The 24,859-nt window shown below is 38.2% G+C and overlaps 1 protein-coding gene across 1 annotated transcript in view; it reads left to right on the forward strand.

Annotated features, from left to right (window-relative positions):
• EYS (eyes shut homolog) overlaps positions 1–24,859 on the forward strand; it is a 1,185,765-nt gene that overhangs the window by 1,028,782 nt on the left and 132,124 nt on the right. Inside the window, 2 exon segments of the mRNA XM_032484469.1 lie at positions 15,037–15,145; positions 24,491–24,711. Coding sequence (XP_032340360.1) covers positions 15,037–15,145; positions 24,491–24,711 — 330 coding nt within the window.

Raw genomic sequence — 24,859 nt, forward strand, 5'->3', positions numbered from 1 at the left:
CACACAAACTTTCTTATTTGGCAATTCTATTTGTAGGGCTTTAGCCTACAGATAAACAGATTTTCATTGCTTCAGTGTTCGTAACAGAAAAAAAAAGGAATAATGTAAATATCTGTGGACAGAGGAGCAGTTATAAGTTCAAAACAGCCATACAATGCAATACTCTGCCACCTTAAAAAGAAATGAGAAAACTCTTTGTGTCCTGACTGAAAGCAACTTACCCCATGATGGATTCAGTAACAAAAGCACAATACAAATGATGCGTATAGCGTGTGTGTGCCCCCGTACACACGCCGGAGCACAATCACTTGTAGATGCATAGAGGACCCTGCACAAGTAAAGAAGAAATTGGTAACACTGGTTCCACCAATGAAGGGGACTGGGGTGGACCAGGGATGAGGTGGGAGGAAGACTTTGGACTACAGACCGTCCCCGACCTACAATGGTTCAACTCTAGGATGGTGTGAAAGCCATAGGCATTCAGTAGCAATGGTACTTCAAATTTAGAATGGTGATCATTTCCCAGGCTAGTGATCCACAGTAGGATACACTCTGGTGATGCTGGGCAGCGAGGCTCAGCTCCCAGTTAGCCACCAGGGTAAACTGCCGATATACCTGTAACCATTCTGTTCCCAGACAACCATTCTGTTTTTCACCTTCAGTACAATATTTAATAAGTTACATAAGATATTAAACACTTTATTATAAAATAGGTTTTGTGCTAGATGATTTTGCCCATCTCTAGGTTAATGTGTTCTGAGCACATTCAAAGAAGGCTAAGCCAAGCTATGATATTTGGTAGGTGAGATGTATTAAATGCATTTTTTAACATTTTTTTACTGATTTATAATCATTTTTCGATGTTGTATCAAATTCCAGTGTAGAGCACAATTTTTCAGTTATATGTGAACATATATATATTCATTGTCACATTTTTTTCTCTGTGAGCTACCATAAGATCTTGTATATATTTCCCTGTGCTATACAGTATAATCTTGTTTATCTATTCTACATTTTGAAATCCCAGTCTATAAAATGCATTTCTGATGTACAATATTTTCCACTTATGATGGGTTTGTTGGGACATAATCCTATTATAAGTCAAGGAAGATCTGCATATTGTTGAAACTTGGGCTATGTGAATGTATTGCCTACAGATAACAAATATTATAAAATATCTTTTTAATTCTTTCATTATAGAAAAAGCAAGTTCCTTTGTCTCTTGTTTTAATAGCAATACCTACTATTCATTTAGCTGAACATTCACTCTGCTTTTACTTTAAATCAGTTTTTTAAGACAGGCAGCATTGATAATTTGGGGCTGGATCCTTTGTTGTCCTGTGCATCATAGGCTGTTTAGCTGCCCTGTCGACCTCTACCTACTAAATGTCAGTTGCATCCTCCTCCCCATGTTGTGACGCAGATGTCTCCAGACATTGCCAAGTGCTACCCAGGGATAAACGGGGAGGTGGGAGAACCACTGCCTTGAGATAATCCATGTATGGCGTTAAACCAAGTACCTGGCTTAAGAAAATCTTCACTAACGGGTAACTACCACAAAGAAGGGAAAAAAGAAACAGGGAATGAATTTTGTACAAATAGTAGCAAGGCTATTATATGATAAAGAAATAGCCTTATGACATAATGATCGCTCCTTCAATGGAATATTCCTAGGTCGTTCATTCTTTATAAAGTCTTTTAAAGGTGTCTTCCTTTGAGTAGTTGAATGCACTCTGCAACTCACGTCTGTCCCTCCACTAAGATTCCTTGATTCTGAGTACGGTTTACTCTGTGTCACATTGGCATTTACAGATATGCAACTGTTTACCGACTGAGAAATTCTTCTCTATAAAGTTTGTCAAATTCTTTTATTGTGCTGGTCAAAAGTGCTTGGAACTGCATTGTATTATGATGTTTTGCAAAAGACCATGAAAAGAGAAAGGGGAGGGGGTACGTTCTTATCCTAGGTGCTAGAAAGGAAAATAAATTGATTCATAATACCCTCTGCTAAAGTACTCATTCAAAATTAAGTCATTTGTACAGTTTAATATTCTTATTACATTCAGTGCTTTTTTCTTTGAAAACTAACACTTCAAGAGATTCTAGACTCTGGCTGATGTATAGACAAAATGAGAAACCTTTCTCAATTCAGAAAATGCTTTTGGGTAGAAAGGATACTTAAGGAGCCTTTAGCAAGGATGGTAAGGTTCCCCCACTGTGGCGACTTCTCTGCTTTTTCCTTTATATTTCATGAAGTGATGAAGGAGGGCTTGGATACGTGGATTCCAGGGCAGTCTTTGAAGAATGGGCTTTCTCCATCTGTCTATAATACTACTATCGAGAATTTTCTTTGGCATAAAGAATTTATAATTTTAAAATTTCCATTATTATCCCCACGATGAGGACACTAGATTTTCAGGTGATTCAGGGTTAAAAGTAACCCACCATGGAAATGTTTGCTATATTGATTGTCTAGCAACGAAGTATCTGCCATTGATATAAAAACTTCAATATCAATGTTTCTGTTTATCATAGATAGTAAATGCACCTTAAAGGTAATTTAAAAAAAAAAAAACAAATTCAAGGGGGATGTTTTTAGACCTCAAAATATCAGATGGTAAAGGAATGAAAATTGCTGAAAGCTTTTACCATTTCCTTTCTAGTCACCACTATGACTATATTCACCCCATGAAGCCCTTAGTGTTGGTTAAATAGTGAGCATCATCCCCTTTGCACTTTACAGAGGTCTGTTGGAATGTTTTTATTGCTCTATTTGAATTGCGATAAATGCAGATACTGGAGTTAAGTGTTTCCAACAGATTTATGTTGATTATGTCAATGTTTCCTGTCAAATTGGACTACACTGTGAAAATGTTAAAAAGGAAATATTCTGATGCTCTCTGGTCTGTCTCTTTCACAGCCGCTTCACTGCTGAGGTTATTTGTTAAACTAAATCACCTAGATTATCTCTACATCTTAATAAAATGTCCACTGATGATTGAACATATATGCATTCTAATCTCATCCATGCCTGAATTCCATTTTAACTATTGAACACTGCTAATATTCAGACCCTTTCCTCTTATTTTTAATATTGTTTCATTAAAAAAATAATAAAACTTTCTGCTCTGTATTTGCTTATTGTGGCTGCTGTAACAAATTGCCAAAAAACTTGGTGGCTTAAAACAATATAAATTTATTCTCTCACAGGCCAGAAACCTGAAATCAAGGAGAACCCCAGTCCCTCCAGAGCCTGAAGGAAATGTGTTCCTTGCCTTTTCTAGATTTCTGTTACTGTTGGTATCCTTTGCTTTTTTTGTTTTGGTTTGGGTTTTTTTTTTTTTTTTTTTGCTTTTTTTTTAATTGAAGTATAGTCAATTTACAATGAGTCAGTTTCTAGTGCACAGCATAATGTTTCAGGCATACATATACATACATATATTCCTTCTCATATTGTTTTTCATCATAAGTTACTACAAGATATTGAATATAGTTCCCTGTGCTCTACAGTAGGCCCTTGTTGTTTGTCTATTTTATATATAGTAGTGTGTATCTGCAAATCCCAAACTCCCAATTCTTTGACACTCTTTGATTTTTCTTGATTTCACTCCAGTCTCTGCCTCCATCTCCACATCAAAACCCAACTCTGTCACTTACGGACTGTGTGAGCTTGAATAAATTACTTAACCCCCCAGTTACTCAATTTCCTCATCTTTCAATGGGAAAATGTTTCTACTTAACAATGGGGTGGATGTTGTTAAATATTTTAAAGTACTTGGAATAATGCTTGGTCCCTAATAAATGCTACATAAATGTTTATTAAAGCAAATAATTCCATTACATTTCATTATAAGCAGCCATTGCTTATAATAACAATGTATACCCCATGAAAGTCTCTAGCCTGTGAAATGAAGTGTTCCAGGCTGTCCTGATTGGCTAAGTGTTGCTTACAATAGACAGAAGATAGAACAAAGCAGCACAAAGTCACCAGGTGCCAGGCTGGGGCTCAAAAAACCAGAGCAAAAAGCTGAAGATGAGAAAAAAAGATATTTTACCTTTTTGTTGTTTGTTTCCTATAAGCAACAAATCTAGGCACTCTTTGAATTCCCTGTTTTGATTTTTGTCCCATGAGCCTAACAATCAAAAGGTCCCAGCTTGTGTTCTCTGAATAAGATCTTCCCGCCATTACTTGCTAACTTGGTCTGAATGACACTGGAAGATGTAGCACAAATCTGTCAGCTCCCATTAGCACTGACCCACACTAGTGAGCTGGTGTCTTGGCCCTGATTCCTCCGGTTTTAGTGAAAATTGACCTCTCCGAAATGATACTATCTTTGCTCCCCACCTTCTGTGACAGCCTTCAGAAGACAACTGCTTTGTCCACCTCCGCCTCCCCATCACCTAACAATTTCTCACATGATAGGCATTCATTCATTTGTCTATTGAATGAATAGACCCATTTTAAGTTGCATTTAAGAGTTTACCTGAACATTGATTTCTTTTATGCTTTATTTTCCTACCCAATTTTTTCTTCTATTCCTCAATATTTTGCTTTATCTTAAATGGTACCTTAAATCATTTTTGGATTAAGATTACATAAACAAAATTAACATAGATTATGGACTTCAGAAATTATTAAATTTCTTTGTGATCTTGGGCCTCTGAGCCTTGCAATAATTTGGTTTTTTATTCGTATCAGGTAATACGGAGCTTCCAAATCATCTGTAACTATCAGTGATTTTTCTCTCCACTTGAGATAAAGTGGATTTTGGTTCTACTTGGAGTGTTTCATATATCATCTTCTGGAAGTTTTCCAAAGTGTTTAGTGTAATTGTTTTTCTTTTCAGAAACAATTCCAGAAATGTGTTGTCTCTATTGTAAGGGTGGGGGAAAAAAAACATTTATTTCATCATCCTAATCACTTATTCAAGTAAATTCTCCTCAGTCTTTAAATTAGAAGTGCTCTCAAGGAAGGTATTAATAAGAAATAGACTCAAAACAAAGAAGGGCTAATAATTCTTTGAAAAAGTAAGCCTACATTGCAGATATTCATCAATTCCATTTGTTTTATATGGGTTGAATTTCTAAAATTGTACTTGTTTCATTATCTCCAAATTGAACATTTGCTTAAGCTGAGAATTTGACTTGACTTTTCTTCCCATCAGAGGTGTGAAAGCTGGGAAGCCAGGTTTGGCCAAGGTGTGTGAGAAGGACAATTAGAGAGGGAAGTGGCATACAAAACATCTTAGGAAAGTACAAATAAAAAGTTGTATATAAGAATGAGAAATAGATGTATTTGCCCCCCCCACCCCAAAATTAAATAGGCTAAGGCAAGGGACACTTATACGGTATGCTAGCAGGCAAAGAAACATGAAATGAAAGCATTATTGATCTGAGGCTTTACACTTAGAGTGACTAGACTCGCATTTTTAATAAAAGCTAGAATTCTTAATGAATTAATTGAATTAAACAGAGCATAGTATAAATATTTTAACATTAAACTTTTAAAAATAAATCTCAGTGAAAAACCACTGCCAGGAACATCACATGCTACAAACAATACTAACCATGTGGAAACTGCAGTATTTAGAAGACAGGAAAACCCCACACTTGTTGTTAACATAACATTTTTACAAGAAAGGATCAGCTGTGACTCACTGTAGCATTTTTAAGACCATGGGACACACATGACCTTTTCCTGAGGAAACTTTTGTCCTTTGCTTCACTCGTAACCGTATGGAAGTGAATGGAAGTTTGTTCAAACTTGGCAAAATCATCTATTTTTCATCAAATTGAGTTTTTTTATATACTATTTCAACTTGGGAAACTAGCCTCTCAAAATTATGTGTGTATGAGAGCTTAAGCGTTGGAGAGAAAAAAATCAAGAATCAATATGCTTATCTCCTGAGTTTTGATTGATTACTCAGTGAATTGAATACAAATATATCCCAAAATTGCTAAAAACAAATAAGCTGGGCCAATAATAAGTATTCGAAAAAAAAGGATAAAATTAAATATTACCTGTCATTTGTAAACTGAATATATGTAGGTTTTAGAAGTAATATTCTTGGAACCCACATTCATTATCAGAGTAAATTGATCCAACCTAGAGCTATAAACTAATAGATTATGAAGAAAGCAGATTTTTCTGCTGAAATTCCAAATGAAATGCCAACAGCAAAGCTGAATTTTGCAGCTTTCAAAATGCCCTTGTCAGCTCTCGGAGGAGAAAAGGTGGAGATAGTAGGTTGATATGATTTGTAGCTTTTGTCAATTTTCCAGGCATAAGTACTCCCACCACAGCCAATTTCAAGCTACCAACATGAACTCACTGATGTGGAGGTGGGAAGAGACGCTCAAAATGAGCTCTGGTGAACCACTGCAAGCCTACTCCAGTGTACCAGTGAAGGTTCTTATCATCACGTTCAGACAGGCGAAAGACGGGTGGCAGGTTGAAAAGCAGTGACATTTCTGGATGCAAATTTCAATTTGTGTAACTGTAGTGTTTATTACACAAGCATTTTTACTAGATAAAGAAAATAAGAGGATTTGGGTCGTCTTCCCTTTTAGAGGAACTACCAGGAAACCGTGAAATCTGCGGAGTATGTTGTGGGTCATGTTGCACACGAGTTGCCTAGTGTAGTCAGAAGTAAAATTACAGTTCTTGGAGTATCCTGGTATCTCATGACAGCTGACTGGACGGTCCCTCAACGACTGCTCTGGTCAACCAAGGGTAAAAATGAGGCTCCGGCTTCAGTGGTCCTCAAGCATCTTTCTTCACTATCAGTGCTTCCCAGGATAATGGCTTGGATTTCTCTATAGTTTATTATTAAGTGCATTTGGGCTGTCTGTCAGTCGGAGGGAAGGTTAAACCAATGACCATCTCATGACTGTCATCCAGAGATGCGAAGTCCTCATGACCACCACGCAGTGTTCCTTGTGCAAGCTGTTTGCCTGGCCAGCCTGGCCAGCTCCTTGGTGCTCTAAACAGAAAGGGATGTTTGGGAAGCTTTGGCGTGTTTACATTGCTTTTGTTAGGCAAAGGGCATAACGCTCTTGTTTTTGAGCCTGGTATTTCTTTACAGGTTTTTGGGGGGAGCTTTTTGGTTTTTGTTTTTGTTTTGTTTTGTTTGGTTTGGTTTTTGGCTTGTTTGGTTTTTTAAGGAAGAGACAGATTTGTGGAACAAATGAAAGCACAAGTGTGTTTTGTATTGCATGTATTCTGAGGGGCAGATAATTAGGTCTCTTCATTGATTTCCACTTGGACGAGGTACCAGGGACTGAACCCGGGACCTCTTGCGTGCTAAGCATGCACTCTACCAATTGAACTATTCCCTTCCCCCAACATGTTTTAACATATAGAGTTGCTGAGCCTCACTGACAACCTCAAGATGTACGGCTGTGTTGATAGGGCTGTATGAAACCATCATACTCTGCAACAGCATCTAGAATTTGCTCACACAGCCATGAAGATAGCGTTAGATACAGGAACCAGTAAGGAAAGCTGTATGTCTCTGGACAGTTTCATCCATATTGCCTGATGTGTAATCTTTTAAACATATTTTCCCAAGTTTTCCTGTTGCAAACAGACAGCTAAAACAATCACCCTATCAATTAGATCCTATCTTAGCGTGAATAAGATGCCTTTTAGGGCCTCCGTCTCTGCCATGTACCTCTACTGCCATCTGCTGGTAACAGTACTTCAACTCAGCTATTCTCCAGAGTTCACTGTCAACAATTCAACTCAAACTTTGGGCCAAACATAGAGATTTATAGCTGCCAGCAATTGAGGTTAACCTCTCTCAATTCTAAGTCTAAAGATTTTCTTAAGTGAAAGTTCCAAGTTGGAGCTTAATGTGTCTGTTATCCATTCACTTCAGAATAATCATCGCATTTGGTAGACATTAAGGCTGGTATTGTATATAGACATTAAGGCTGGTATTGCATGGACATGCTTTGTAGTGGACTGTAGTAGAAATAATTTCTGTACAGGATCAAAGTTTCATTGCAGCATTTCTTCTCCTTTTTTTTTAAGAATTGGTATCAACAAATGACAAGAAATAAAAAAGTCAACATAAAGGTCTTAGAAGGAGAAGTTACAGGACACAGATTTGTGATTCTGTGGATGCAACACTTTTGGCTGTGACTCTAAAATCTTTTACTGAACATTGTCAAATGTGTAAGCTTCAAAGGGATGGATGTCATATTCATGAAAAATGCCCTTGTGTGTGCTACTATAGATGGGAAACTCTTGACCTTAGTATCATCTTTAAAAATGTTAAACATACCACAACATCTTTATCCACTCATCTGTGGATGGACATTTAGGCTGTTTCCATGACTTGGCTATTGTAAATAGTGCTGCTATGAACACTGGGGTGCAGCAACATGGATGTCCCTGGAGAATGTCATTCTAAGTGAAATAAGCCAGAAAGAGAAAGAAAAATATCATATGACATCATTCATATGTGGAATCTAAAAAGAAGAAGAAGAAGAGGAAGAGGAAAAGGAGACCAATGAACTTAAATATAAAACAGAAACAAACTCATAGACATAGAACACTAACTTGTGGTTGCCAGGAGGGAGAGGGGTGGGAAGGGACAGACTGGGAGTTCAAAATTTGTAGACACTGACAGGTATATGTTGAATAGATGAACAAGTTTATACTGTACAGCACAGGGAAATGTATACAAGATCTTGTGGTAGCTCATGGTGAAAAAGAATGTGAAATGGGAATACATGTATATTCATACACGACTGAAAAATTGTGCTCTACACTGGAAATTGACACAACATTGTAAACTGACGATTATCTAGAAAAAAATTTTTTTAAATGTTAAATTGAGGATTCTGTTAACTCACATTTTATAAATTGGCTTATTGTATTACAAGTGATTTGATTTTTCAGCACAGTACAAAGAGCTTTCAAATGCATCTTTTTTTTCTAATTCCATTTTGTTTTAAAGTGCATTTTAAATGTAGTTTTCTCATTTAGTAAAAATTGCCTAATTGAAAAAATAGTCAAAATAGTAAAAAAAAAAAAAGGGGGGGGGTCAAAATTGTTATTAATTTTGAGAGTAATTTAACTGACATCTATGTTGCAAGTTGTCCACATAGAGAACTTGCTTTTGCATTCATTTTTAAAGTCCATTTCAGGTATGTAAAGAAATAAACTTACTGGAAAAGTTAATTCACATCCAAAATTTAAACTCAACAAACGAGCATCATTGCTGGATAATAACCAAACCTATGGACAAGAAAAAAGAATGTTTATATTTTTCACCTATGAAAGCATTCAGTATTGTCATCAACTTTACAACATCCCCTAGAAACAGTTGGTCCTATTTGGTTTTGCTATTGTTATATCATAACTTCAAATTGTAGCTACTGCAATTACACATGAGCAATGTTCTGGGAGCCTACAGCACAGCATTACAATAGCCTTTAATTTCATTATGGTTTAAAGCCAGTGATTCATAACTTTCATATTTGAGAAACCAAACACAGGCACCTTGCAAAAGGAACAATTCATATATCCTATTTCCTTGTGCAGGGAAAGCAAACCACCTTACTTATGTGCTTATGAAATATGCCAATGGGGGGAAAATGTGAGACAGATGTACTGAGATGCCTTTAGCAGAAAACAAATCAGAGATGGAAAAAGCCAAAAAATTAATTTAAAGCCTGCAAAAGCATAAAGTCACTTCCAACTGGCTTGTTTAATTTTTCTTTATTGCCTCTCACAGATTAAAGATAACTTTCTATTTACATAGTACTCTTAAGCCAGGGACTTAATTTGATCTTTATTGCTGTTCTGTCATTATAAAAAGAAAGTGGGACTTCTAGTCACAATGACTGTGTACCTTCACACTTTCGACGTACCTTTGTAGTGTCAAGCACATAGCAGTGATAAAGGACATAAAAAATAGCTAACTGAAAATGAAAAGGCAAGTTCAAAAGCAAGGGTAAATATCTTCCCAAATGAGGAATGAACAAAAACGCAAAACAGTAAAAGACCTAATGCTGCAGGCCTGCAAAGATCCAGATCCAGAAACGAGGTAGCCCCACTTCTCTAGGACAAAGGGAATTAAAATACTTAAGAAAACACATGATGCTGCCAGGCCACACAGCCAGCCCACAGGGACCCAGCCCTACCCACCAACAGGCCTGCAGCGATCGCACAGGCAGGGCCTCACGGACCGATCAGGCAGGGGTCAGCCCGCCTACCAGCATGCCCACAGGAGTCAGCCCCCCTGTAAGAAGGGAATATGGAGGCACCCCTATAGCTCTGGTGACCAGAGGGGAGTGTGCTGCTGGGCCCCATCAGATGCCTCCTACATAGAGCCACTTCTCCAAGGTTGGTACCAACCTACCTAATACATAGACATTAACACAGAGAACCGTGCAAAATGAGGAGAGGACTATGTTCCAAACAAAGAGACAAGACAAAAGCTCAGAAGAAGAACTAAACAGTGGAAATAAGCAGTGTACTTGATAGAGAATGAAAGGTAATGATCATAAAGATGCTCGCTGAACTTCAGAGAAAATTGGCTGAGCACAATGAGAATTTTAACAAAGAGCCAAGCAGAGCTAAAGGGTACAATAACTGATAGAAAAATACACTAGAAGGACTCAGCAATAAATTAGATAACATAGAGGAACAAATCGGCAAGCAGGAAGGCAGAGCAGTGAAAGCCACTCAAGCTGAGCAGGAAAGAAGAAACAAGAATTTTTAAAAATGAAAATGGTTTAAGAGACCTCTGAGACAACATTAAACATACTAACATTTGCATTAAGAGGTCCTAGAAGGAGAAAGGAGGAAGAAAGAGATGAAGAATATATTTGAAGAAACAATCACTGAGGATTTCCTTAACTTGGGAAAGGAAATAGACAACCAGGTCCAGAAAGCACAGATAGCCCCAAACAGGGTGAACTCATAGATGTCCACATTAACACACAACACAATTAAAATGACAAAAATTAAAGATAAAAAGAAAATCTTAAAAGCAACAAGAGAAAAACAACTAGTTATGTACAAGGAGACTCCCATGGACTATCAGCTGACTTTTTAGCAGATACTTTGTAGACCAGAAAATTTAGCACCATAGAGAGATTTTTAACAAAAGAAGGAGAAAGAAGAAAAAGAAATTTACAACCAAGAATACTCTACCTGGCAAGGTTATCATTCAGATTTGAAAAAGTAGTTTTACAGGCAAGCAAAAATTTTAAAAGTTCAGCATCACTAAACCAACCTTACAAGAAATATTCAAGGGAACTTATCTAAGCAGAAAACAAAAAGCAACAACTAGAAATATAAAAATATGAAAGAAAAAAAATCTCACTGGTAAAGGCAAACATACAGTAAAAGTAGTGGATCAACTACATACAAAGCTAGTTGGAAGGTTGAAAGACCAAAGAAAGAAAATAATCTGTGCCCAAAAGAAGAAATACAGATGGTCAGGAGGCAGATGAAAAGATGCTCCATATCACTAGTTCAGAGAAATACAAATCAAAACTATAATGAAGTATCACCACACAGAATGGCCATCATCAAAAAGTCCACAAAAGATAAATGCTGGAAAAGGTGTGGAGAAAAGGGAACCCTCCTACACTGCTGGTGGGAATGAAAATTGGTACAGCCACTATGGAGAACAGTATGGAGGTTTCTTAAAAAACTAAAAATGGTTACCATATGATCCAGCAATCCCACTCCTGGACATATATCCAGAAGAGATGAAAACTCTAATTCAAAAAGATACAATCACCCCAGTGTTCATAGCAGCACTATTTACAACAGCCAAATATAAGCAACCTAAATATCCATTAACAGATAAATGAATAAATGGAATATTACTCAGCCATAAAAAAGAATGAAATAATGCCATTTACAGCAATATGGATGGACCTAGAGATTATCATACTACTTGAAATAAGTCAGCCAGAGAAAGACAAATATCACTTGATATCACTTATATGTGGAATCTAAAAAAAAAAAGTGATTCAAATGAACTTATTTACAAAACAGAAACAGATACACAGACATAGAAAACAAACTTATGGTTACCAAAAGGGGAAGGTGGGGAAGGTTAAATTAGGAGTTTGGGGTTAACAGACCACACTGCTATATATAAAACAGATAAACAACAAAGATCTACTGTAGAGCACAGGGAATTATATTCAATATCTTCTAATAACCTGTAGTGGAAAAGAATCTGAAAAGGGATATGTATATGTATAACTAAATCACTTTGCTTTACACCTGAAACATTGTAAATCAACCATAATTCAATTTTTTTTAAAGGTGAACTAAAAAAAAGAAAAATACTGTATGTTCAATGTCCAAAATTTTAAAAATACAAATAAGCAAAAGGGATCAATTGAAAAACCATTTTCATTCCCAGTATGCAGAGATAACCACAATTAATGTCAGTGAAAGTAGCTCTGGCACTACCTCTATGTGCATTTTTATAAAAATGATATATCGTCCAAATTCTCTTCATCTCTTTTTCTATTTTATTCAAATATCTTTCCAAGCCATTAATTATTATTCTGCAACTACAATTGAAAAGCTGGATAACATTCGATTACATAAAAGTTCTTGATTTAATTACCAGTTCATTCTCCATTATTCACATTTTTCCATCTCTCCCCTTGGTTTTGGATACTCTGAACTTCCAATTTGAGTAAGATCTTCTAAAGATTTTAAAATAAATTGTCTTCTCCGTATCAGACTGTTTCTACCAAATTGTGTCACATACCTAAAGATTATCAATCTAAAGAACAAGAATGTTAAGGACACTGAAAAAAAATGTCTGTTTCATCAAATTTTAATTTCTAAAACAATGCAACCTGAGTGTTTGATTTTTAATTCCGTTACAAGCGATATTAGTAAGAGTAGATGAACATGTCATCTTGGCTGTGTAATTTATTTTCATAAAAATCTCTTTAGAGATCCCTGTCTCGTCAGTAAATAATTGCTTTAACTTTGGATTTTAATATTAGCACTGAATGATTTATGTACATTAAATAATGTGATTCTCACTAACCATTAATGAGCTAAGAATGCTTATCTCCCTTCTGTGGATGATCACACTTCAGGGAAGAAAGGTTAAGTGGTTTGCCTAAGATCACTCAGCCAGTCAATGGATTATCTCAAAATATAATTCTTGAGTCTTTTAATCATTACACTCAGCTAGCCTCAGCAATACTTGAGAGGCAAAATGGATATGCACTTAGACTTTTCCTCAGATGATTTATGTGGCATAATGTCTAATTTGTTTATAGAGAACTTTTTGTTTCTTAGGACATGATTTGTAAGCAAACATGAGACATTATAAAAACAAGCCTGATAGGAATCTATATGTGGAAAAATCCCTGGTTGAATTAGAGCATCAGTTTCCAAAATACATAGATGAGGCAGACGGTAGAATCAGCAGAAGAAAGACAGGAGGTCACTGAAAGCAAATCGAGTGGAGTGGCTTCCTTCTGCAGGGCTGCAGGTTCAGGGTTAGCTTTTAATGAGCTCTGAAGGAAGCGGTAAGAGGTCTTATTATTTCTCAACAAGGACGTGTGCATCCCTGAGAGCTACACCCGCATCTCCAGTATAAAGCATCCACAGAGGCCCAAGTTAACTATGATGGCAAATGTGCGCCACATGTCCCTACAGTGTAAACTTCACACAATGGGACACTCTAGAGGTTATTTCTAGAATGTAAGAATTTTGAGCAATGATTGAATCAGAATTAGAAGTGACCTTGGTAAACTGGAGCAGAGGCCAAAAAAAAGTAACAGAATCGCATATTGACAGGACCGTATCAGATTTGTGTTTCTAGGTAAGTGGGAAGAGGAGACCGACCCACAAGACAGCTGTTCCTTTTGGAGCAGGAAGGAGAAGGGAGCTCTGATTTGTTTCTTCCATCCAACTTAGATTCCAGAATTAATTTTAAGAAAAAATTATTGGTAAATGATTTAACAAAGATTGTTTAATGAAACTGACATTTTGTTTAAAAAATAGAATTACCAACTGAACCCAGTTTGGCAGGAACTTCCTTGCTTTTAGCACCAAAAAGCCCCCATGTCCTGGAACACCTCTGAGCCCTGAGGCAGATGGTCAAAATTAAGAAATAAAAATTAGGTGTGCTTATTGTCCAAAATTTAGAAAATACAAATAAGCAAAAATGTGCGTTAAAATGATTCCTATTTCAGTATGCAGAGATAGCCACTCTTGGTATTAGTGAATGTATTTCTAATATCTGGAACAGACTTTACAACAATGCAAGTTACTGTTATGACAGATGGCAAGTGACAGGGTAATATCATTGGAATTGTCTTTTCAAATTCTATTTTAAAAGTATGCCAGGTACTTCGGTATGTGTACCTTTTCATCTGATTGCATAATGCAATAAGCTCTGGTAAATTTTCAATTGTGTATTGACCATTTCTGCTCTCCATCCTACAAATTCCCTTAACCTTCTACTCTCCGTTATCTCCGAGACACAGGACTAGCTGGTACATTGGCAGCTTGCCTTCTGAGTTCTGATAACTGTATTGCAGTGTAATCTCACTGCTCCGGGGCATGCAGTCATTCATTTCTTATTCCATTTCCATCTCCCCGTAGGCCAGGAAGGGAAGCCTCCACCTAGGGAGTTTAGCATCATTTAACATTGATGTCACTTGTCCAACCATCGCCGACCTGAGTGAGACCGTACGTCAGCCATAGTTAGCACCTCAAATGTATCAACATCTACCGATATGCATAGAGCTCTTTTTGTTTTATGTGAGCTCTTTTTAATTTTCTGAAAGCATTTCAAGTCCTTATTTGAAGACAGGGGGAGAGAAAGAAAGTAAAAGGCAGAGTTAGGAAAGAAATAAATCTTTATCTATCCTAAAATGTTCAGACTTGTTTAAGACAATGTTTTAGGATCATTGTGATCCAGAGAGTACCTCTCTCGTCGAAGTACTCATCATCCACATGCGAAGTTGCCCTGTTCTTGCCAATAACACATACAATAATGGCCCCTTCTGTTTTATTTCTAGCTACACGATGCCTGTTGTCAGCCCTGGGGTTGCCTGTATGATTGAAATGAGTGCAGACAGAAAGCCTCCAATAAGGAAGGAAGACACAAAGATACCTCACGTCTCCCCGGTAGGTATGCAAATAGGCAGTTTCAAACATTACTGAGTGTGCCCTCAATATTTCAAAGTATTTTTAAGTTACTAAGCATTAACCATATTTCTTTAGAGAACAGATTCCTTATAAAAGCTCTCAATGAAAAACCAGAATATTCATCTCTGATACTTTTGGTATAATTAAAACATATTTAATACTGCCTTTGACTATAAAAGTTTTACTAAATTTAAAAAGAAATTGATTTTCCTCTCATATTTTGCATAATATATTATGCTTAATTTAAAAAAAAAAAGCTCAGGAATGGGGAAAGATTAACAAGATACAAAACAATGCTTAAACACTTAACATTTTATAGCCTATGGCAGTACTTATGTTGTGCTCTTGTGTTGTTCTCAGTTTTTCAATTTACATTGGCCAGGAAATTTTTCTTAGAAACACTGAATGAAGAGAGGATGTCTGTCCCTCCAGAGATAAAGCAATTTGCTAAATTCTTTTCATTTTAATGATGTGGTTGGTTACATGCTTCTTAGTATGGCTTTACAGCAATACATTTACGATAAAGAATTTCTGGTTCATTTGATCATCTTGGAGAGTTAATTTGTATAATTAAAATTCTCCAAAGTGCTAATTTCAGTACACATTAAAGCTGGCAACGTGTAGTGCCCTAATGAATTGGAAATTTCCTTTTATTTTCATTTTTTCTATGTAGTCCCCTGTTGAGTGTATACACGCATCCAAAAGTAACACGTAGCAATGTCTAACATTTATATAAGCGCATTACATTTTCCAAATTATGGCTGTATATGTGCTCATCTGATCTTTACAAGAACCCTCGAAAGTAAGAAAGATTATCCTTTGCACAAGTCTGAAGAAACTGAGGGTCAGATGTCCAAAATTTCACAGTGAAGAGGAAATAGACTTGATCTCAGGTCTTCTGAGTCCCAACCATTTTTTGTTCCCTCACAATACACCTTACAGCTCTTTATTTGCTGCTGTGGCAGATTCACAACTGTCTAGGATTGTCATGGTAGGCATAAAATTGGTTTTTGTGTTTTAAAAATCATCCTAGTGCCCAAGACGACCAAATATTTAGATTTACGACATAGAATATTCAAATGGTGGAAAATATATGAAACACTCATAGTTTGGTGAAAAATCCAACGTAAAGCAGTCAGTATGGTTTTATCTTTATTAATTCCTTGTAGTCATCCATTTTTTATAGTGAAAACTTCATATTTTCTTATGAACAACACATAACATGCTACTAACACAAACACTAGCGAATCACATCTTTAACACATAGAATTCAACAAGTGCTAGAAAAATGTCATTTTGTTGTTGAAGATGATAAATAGGTGTGACAAACCAGTCAACCTTTAGGCTGACTGAACGAATGCCCCCAAGTAATACTCATTGTCACACAGGGACTAGAATTCTTGATTTAAATTGAATTTGGATAGTTTTAGAGTCGTAAACAGAGAATGCACTTGGGCTCTCTAAAGCTGGTTGTCTTTATGTTCATCCTAGCTCAAGTGCTCCAAAGTCTGAGGGGATCACTGCTGCCTTCAAACGTGGGTTAACCCCAAAGTCTTCCCCCCAGTGGTGAGCTTCTCAGACTAGACCCCGAGTCCCGGACTTGTCCCTAACAGCCTCCAGGGCCACTTCCCACTGTTGTGAATTACACCTTTTGCTACTCCCTTTTCCTCTGTTATGACGGTGGGAGGACGTATTTGATTTTTGCTATTGAGTTGTACAAGATCCTTATGTATTTTGGATATTAACTCCTTGTCAGATATATGGTTTACAGATGTTTTCTCCCCATCTGTAGGTTGCCTTTTTATTTCACTGACTGTCTCCTTTGTTGTGCAGAGGATTTTTAGTTTGGTGTAGCCCCACGTGTCTATTTGTGCTTTGGTGTCATATTTAAGATGTTATTTCCAAAACTAATGTTGTAAAGTTTTTCTTCTATGTTTTCTTCTCCAAGTTGTAAAGTTTCAGGTCTTATGTTTAAGTCTTAATCAATTTTGAGCTTATTTTGGTGTAGAGTGTAAGGTCCAACTTCTGCTTCTGCATGTGGATATTGAGTTTTCCCAAAAACTTTTGTTAAAGAGACTATCATTTTCCCCATTGCATAGTTGTGGCACCCTTCTCAAGGATCATTTGATTGCATAAGCATGAATTTATTTCTGGGTTCTCTGTTCTGTTGCATATGTCTAGCGGTATTCCAGTGCCATACTGTTTTGATTATTGTAGTTTTTAAATATGCTTTGAAGCCAGGAAGTGTGATGTCTCCAGCTTTGTTTTTCTAGGTTGCAGATTTTTCTCATTCAGGTCTTTGAATATATCTTGCCACTCCCTTCTGGGCAGCAGTGTTTGTGTAGAGAAATCAGCTTAAAGCCTTGTGGGGGTTTCTTTGTAACTCTTTGTTTTTCTCTTTATTCATAGTCTCTTATTTCCTTCAGTACTTTCATCGCCCCCTTTTTGAAGTCATGATCTAGTAGACTGTCGAGGTCTATCTTATTGCTTGTTCTTTCAAGGGACGTCTCTTGTTCCTTTAATTAGGAGTGGTTCCTCTGCTTCTTCATTTTACTTCTATTTCTCTGGCTTTATGGATTTAGGAGTATCAGTTATCTCCTGTGGTCTTGAAGGGCTGTTTTTTGGTTTATTTGTTTTTATTTAAAGTGGGAGCATTCCTGTGCAGACAGTGTGCATCTAATAGTTTTGTTGAGAAGACTGTTCTTAGTACGGATGGTTTCCAGGTCTTTCTTCCATGTGTGTTGACTGTTATCCCTTTGATTAGGGGTGTGGTTGGTGTTGTGATGATCAGAGCCTGCCCTGGTTGTTGCTGTTGAGTGGGGTCTCCATTTTTGTTCTGCAATTGTCACAGCCTTGACAGGGGGCTGGGTCTGCTCCCGTGTTAGTGGAACAGAGGCTGCTCGACCTGTTTCTGAGCTGTGCTGTGTGGTAGGCAGGGTTGGAACACTTCAGCTTAGAAGAGTCTCACTGAGTGTACCTCTGCAGGAGATGTCTCCTGGGAGGTACCCTCCATGGTGCTGTCTATCACTTGTTATGCAGACTTACAGACTACTCTTTGCTGATGCTGCCTTTTCCCCATCTTAGCTGCAGGAATGTCAGCCATCTGCTCTGGTGTCCCCTAGGTTCTGGCCCACAGGAACCACCAGCTCAGATTTGCCGATGTCAGGTGCTAGGACTCGCCGTAGTGAGCATGTAGTCACACACCTGAATCCATGGTTCACCACAGGGTCAACAGAGACCCTAGCCCTGCCTCCACATATGGTATGGTATGCCAGCCTTTTGTACATACCCGTACTTGCCCCTGCCATGTGCCAGATCTCCACTCACTGACTGTTCATCCCAGAGGTGCAGGTTCACAAAGCACCAGCAGAGCAAATCCACCCTCTCTGCCTAGGGCTGTAAACAAATCTCAGTCCACCTGTGAAGTTGCAAGGTGCCTGGTTATGGATTCAGCTGTCAACCCTCCTCTGAGTAGCAAGGATGGTTTTGACTGACCCTCACCTCTCTTCTTGTGAGAAAACACCAACAATGGAGCCAAGTGGAGAAAGTGGCTATGATGTGGCTGTGCTGTGCCCCTCCCCTCAATGCACACCAGCAGTGATGCTTTTTTATGGGGGTCCCAAGCTGTTCTGTTCCACACATCACCCCCAGCCAGAGCTCACACTGCCTTGCAGCCCCCTGAGATTACCTCTGTGGGCAGTGGGCCCCAGCCTTCCCCCCAGGCTCATCATCTATCTCCAGCAACCAGTCTGGGCTTGTCCCTGTGGGCTCGGGTCTAGGGCTGGGGATCACAGGGACCCTCCATGCCAGTTTCTCTTAGTTCTGTCTGCCAAGCAGCTGCCACTTTCTCCTCCAAGCCTCAGAGACTCAGCTTCTGTCTCGGCTGACCTCCCACCTGGAGAGACGGCATCCCAGAATGAGGGTGCCTTTCTTCCTCTGCTGCTCCCTCTCTGCAGGTCCAGTCCCACACCAATTGTTTTTTTTTTTTTTCTTTTGTTTTCTTTTTTCCTCTTATCAGATTTTGTGAGAATCCTCCTGTATTTCAAAGTGACAGACACTCTTCCCTAGTTCAGTGGGTGTTCTGTGTGATTGAATGGGTTAATAGATATAATTCTCGGTGTATTTGTGGGAGAGGGCGAGCTGTGGGTCTCCCTACTCCACCGTCTTGGCTTGAAACTTAGAGCATCTTTAAGACAGTTATTTTGTTTCTGTTTTAGTTTTGTTTTGTTTTCATCAGTAATTCATACACCTCCATTTTCTTATAGTTGGTCTTGGAGACGTATTTTGTTTCTTTGATTGGGCTATGTTTTTCTGTTTCTTCCTGTGCATTGTAACTTTGTGATGGGACCCACATATTTGAAAAAAATAGTCGTTTCTTCCATTCCATACGGACTGATTTTGTATGGGAAGGGAGGTCTTTTGCTAGTCATCCCAGCTAGAGATTTGGAGAACCTCTCAGACCTTTTCTGTGGAGCTGTCTTCTCTGGACTTATAAATTTTCAGGGTTTTTTATTTTTCAATCGCACATAATCTTTTGCTCCCTCTGGTATGTATCTGCATAACCTCAGGTTCTCTGGAGCTGAGCCACAAGCCACCCAGTTCTCTTTTGTTCTCAGTAGCCTCAAAGTTTCTAGAGCATGTAGGTCATGTCAGAGCTCTCAAGTCAGGCAAAATAAAAACCAGTCCCTCAGGGATCCCCCTGAAAGGCCAGAATGTTGAAAGCATGGTCCATGCTTCTCTCCCTTTCCACCCCGCCCCAGTCCCAGGAGGAGGCCACCATGCTGCATCAGGGGTCCTCTGAAGCAGAAGCATGCTGTTCGGCTCTTTGGTTTTCAGTGACCCTCCACCCCCAGGCACCTAGAGTACAGTCATCCTTTGCCGTTTGTATGGGATTGGTTCCGGGACCCCACACAGATACCAATATCCGTGTGCACTCAAGGCCCTTATAAAAAATGGTGTAGTATTTGCATAGATCTAATGTATATCCTCCTATATATTTTAAATCATCTCTGGATTACTTATAACATCTAATGTAGTGCAAATTCTATGTAAGTAGCTGTAAATGCAACATAAATGCTATATAAATAGTCACTGGCATGGAACAAATTCATTTTGCATTTTGGAACTTTCTGGAATTTTTTTCTGATTCTTTTTGATCCATAGTTGATTAACTCTACAGATTCAGAACCCACGGACACAGAGAACTGACTATATGCTAGGTCCTATCTGTGACTCAAGACAGAGGAGACAGGAAACTCATTTCTCAAGCAGCCCCCTCAAAATCATTATTCTGAATGCACACTCCATTCACAGGGAGAAGTCCGGAGTTGGGGAGGGTGTTTTGCCCACTCTTTCCCACTGACCTGGGGGGATGTCTATGGTGAGTGACTGTGTGCTAGTCCAGACCTTAACCTTTACTCTCAGTGACCCCCAGACTCACACCCTTTCCTATCAGCACTTTGATTCAGTCAAGATAGGACCTAGTCTCTTGGGCAGCACCCTAAAAAGCCTGCACATTGGACATGTTTTAGACTTCCGTTTCTCTCCCAGAGAGAAACTAGGAGCTGGAAGTTTCATCGTGCCTCACTGAGTCTAGGCGAGAGCTATGGTGAGTGAGTTTCAAAGACGTTCCTACCAGCCTCAGTGCAGCAAGTGCGCCCTCGCCTGGATACAAGAGCCTCGTAACTGAATCGATGCATTTCTCACAAAGGGACTTGGTCTGTGTATTGTTGCTGAATCAGTGTCTCCACGGAGGAAGGAGTTTCTGGAGCTTCTTCTTCTGCCATCTTGCTGACCTGTATGATGCTGTTTTCTAACTATTCAATTTTTATGCTTATTTGCCCAGATTACATTTAATTCTCATACAGTCAAGAACCATCCTACATCTTTCTTCTGTGTTTCCATTTCCCTATATCATTTGCTCATAGGGCAGCAAATCAATTCATTGATTGCTTCACTAAAGTTCAGTTCTTCCTTCAACAAACTGAGGAGATATTATTTTTAGAAAATTCCATAGCTTAGTAAGCCTTACTAATCAAAGATTTAACTGTGAAGTTTGGGACCAAGGAAGATTTTACTGATATCTATTAAATTCTTAAAAACTCTTTGTGTGAGCTACTAAATATTAATCTTAGAAGAAATTCAAGAACTTCATGTAAGCAATGCCCTATACCCTGTGCCATATATATTAAATAAAGAGAGCTATATTAGAATTAAAGCCGCATTAATATTCTTTCTTGGATGGTATCCAGTGAGACCACACATATGCTGAAGCTGGCAAAAGGTCAAGGTTCTACCAGCATAAAGTAAGAAAGAGGCCTAAAAGATGAGTAGAACCTGAGGAAAAGCAGGGTTGAGTTTCATGGATCAGGTCACTTGTAACAAACTTGTATTAAACCTCCTGTTTGCAAAGCACTGCTGTAGACTGTGAGAGCATCTCAAGAGGGCCATGCTGAGGCCCTGCCCCAAAAAGGGGTACAAATTAATGTAGAAGAAACTGCATGCTCATAGATTATCATGCTATAGGGGGTAGAGAGAAGGAGGGGGAGAGAGGGGTCTTTTAACTCTAAAGGGATGGAGAATCTAGATAAATACTAATCCTGCCTTTCAATCCCCTTTCATTTAATGTCTCTAAACAGTTTTTAAGAATTTAAGACAAACCGCATGCGAAAAATTTCTTTAAGAAATTCTTCCAAACACTTTCCTCAGCATCCCTTATCCACCTTTATTGCAAGACTTAATGTTTCTGGTTTTGAATTTATCAGCAAACACTTTAGATACCATTAAAAACAAAACTTTGGAACAACATAAATAAAACTCCGTTCATTCCAATTTTAAATCATCATAATCTTGGAGAAAGAATAGTCTGCTCCAATAGTTAACCTTCAGGAAAGAGTACATTTGGAGTTAACTTCCCCCTTTTAAAATGTTTTATTTATTCATTATTATTTTATTTAATTATTTTTATTTGGGAAGGGGGGTAATTAGGTTTATTTATTTTTAGTGGAGGTACTGGGGATTGAACCCAGGACCTCCTGCATGCTAAGCATGCGCTCTACCACTTGAGCCATACCTTCCCCCCTACCTTCCCATTAACATAGTCATTTAACTTCAGAAAGATTTGAAGCTGTAAAACAAAACTATACATTGGATCAAGATATCATTACAGAAGTATATGTAGTATTCCAATATCTAAATTTAAATTAAAACAGAACAACAACAACAAAAAGAAAAGATAAAGCAGCTTCTTATCTGCCTTTACCACTCCCCATCCCTGAGATTTTAAAAATGTCTTCCCTTTTGTCTATCTTCTGATTTTACTCTTTCATATCATAAAAGAGCTACTGTATTCTTCCTTTAAAGGGAAGCTTCGGAAGGAAATGGAAAGTTCATTTCGCTCTCATCGGATGTGGAGCCTTTCTCCCTCCGTCACCATTCATATTTTTCATTATCTTGACGATCCCTCCTTGATTGTCCACGTCTGTTCTCTGTGGTTTTATCTTGTAAGATCATATCTTGATGTCAGACTCTATTCTCCATAGTCTGATTCACAAGGAGTTATTAGAAAAGACTTATTTAAAGACCTGTCTCCTCAGAAGTGATTATACACACAAAAGCAGCTCTTGGGTAATTGAGAGTCTGGGGATAGAGGAAGTCAACCGTCTTAATGGTTATCTATGTGCAGTCAGTGGTGGCTGCCTTTTTAGACATTTCAGGATTCCAACTAAGCTTGGGCCTCAGAACAAAAAACAAAATGGGGAGCCATCTACCTCCACTGTTTAGGTGTTTTTAATGATCTAATAAATCATAGATAGCTCTGTAGACTTCCCCTCAGACCTGCCTACAATTGACAGAAGAGGAGGAGATTTTTTCCACCCTCTGTCAGTTTTGTGCCAAAACAGCACACTTGTCAAAGTAGTAAGAGGTTTGCTGGTCCACGTGTGTGAGCCATACACCAAAATGTCAGAGGTCGTCCGTAAGAGGAAGGTCATGACTTTGGATCCACTGAGTCTGTAGCTTCATGATGGATCCCAGATTGCATTAGCAGTGAGTCACTTATCTTAGCTGATAAAAGGGCCCTGCTAAGAGTTTCTTAGTGTAATTAATCTAAATATGAGAAAGAATATGAAAACAGACATAATCCAACTGCATGAGGGTTCTGCCCATACACCTTGAAACCTCCATCCACTATACCCAAAGACAGCTGTCCTCTGGATGACTATATATCTGAATCCTATAGGAAGTATTCAGAAAAAAATAAGGAATGCCCTTAAGGGCAGAGCCTGAGTCACTGAAAAAGAACAGGAGCTCCAATAATAGGGTTAGTTTGAGCTATCATGGGTCATGGAGATGCTTTGGTGTTCCTAGAATTGAACATGCTTCTGGTCTCTAAAGGCATGTTTGCATCAAACCAGCACATGTTAATATAAATATTAAGTGATATGACTGAGCATCTCCCATTCTCTCCCCCACAACCCCACTAAGAATCCTAACTTAATTATTTTTCTCTAGCTTTTGGATTCTTACAATGATGCTTTTCCATATTAAAGTATCTGTACTATCAATTTAAATGCTTTTCAGACACCAGCTTGGAGTGGGTGAATGTGTTTGGGGGATAAGGATGTCAGAGATGTAAACTGCGTAAATGCTGCTATGTCTGTCTGTCATTTGCTCAACAGTCTTGAAGATCAAGTCTCATTACCTGTCCATCTAGACTTCAACTGCAGCTCATAAATCCCTATTGAGGGGAGTTGCATTTTATATGCATCTAAATGATGGAGTTCAATTTTTATATGTTGCTGAGGGGAGAGAAAGGTGAGACCAAGTGGCAGTTTACATTGTGCAAATGATCTTATCTCTCTGGTCAATGAGTATAAGCTCTATTTTCAAATAAGGTCACATTCTGAGGAACTAGGGGGTGAGGACTTTAACGTATGAATTTAGGGGAACAAAATTCAGTCCCTAACAATAGTTAATTAACAAGGCTTCACTTGCCTTATCAGTCATTATTTGGTAATGTTTACATTAAAATGCAAACCCTGAGTTCCAAAATACATGTTAAAGTAATCAATCCGCAAGTTTTGGTGAATATTCTATTTTATAGGTAAATGTTATTAGATATTGTGAGAGATACAAAAGAAATACTTTCCTAAAGTAACTTATCCCACCACCTACTAGTGATGACAAAAGTAAGCATCAGGTGCAACCTGTTTTATGCAGAAAAACCCATCAACACATGCAATTACACAACAAGACATTCTAGGTCTTTCCCAGATAATCTGACAACACCTTATAAGGTTTTTTTTGTGTGGCTTTTTCCTAAAGGTGTATTTTGAAAAAATATTCCTTGGCCACATCCCCACAAATGTTGAGATCCATAAGAATGCAGGCCCCGTTTATGGATTCAAGGGCTGCATTCAAGAGCTTCAGGTAAACAACAGAGAGTTCTTCATCATCGACGAAGCTCTACGTGGGAAGAACATTGAGAACTGCCACGTCCTTGGCTGTACTCACCATCTGTGTCGCAACAATGGCACCTGCGTCAGGTATGTGGTAGCCTCCTGATCTCCAGCCTGGGTTGCATGAATCCAGATTCTTAAAACAACAAAACCAGCAGCAGTGTTGCCTGAGTGACAGAAAAGAAAGGTCTGGAACTTCCAAGTTTTTGTATGCATCACCTAGATGATAATGTTT

Source organism: Camelus ferus, chromosome 8 (assembly GCF_009834535.1).
Source record: "Camelus ferus isolate YT-003-E chromosome 8, BCGSAC_Cfer_1.0, whole genome shotgun sequence".
Taxonomy (NCBI): Eukaryota; Metazoa; Chordata; class Mammalia; order Artiodactyla; family Camelidae; genus Camelus; species Camelus ferus.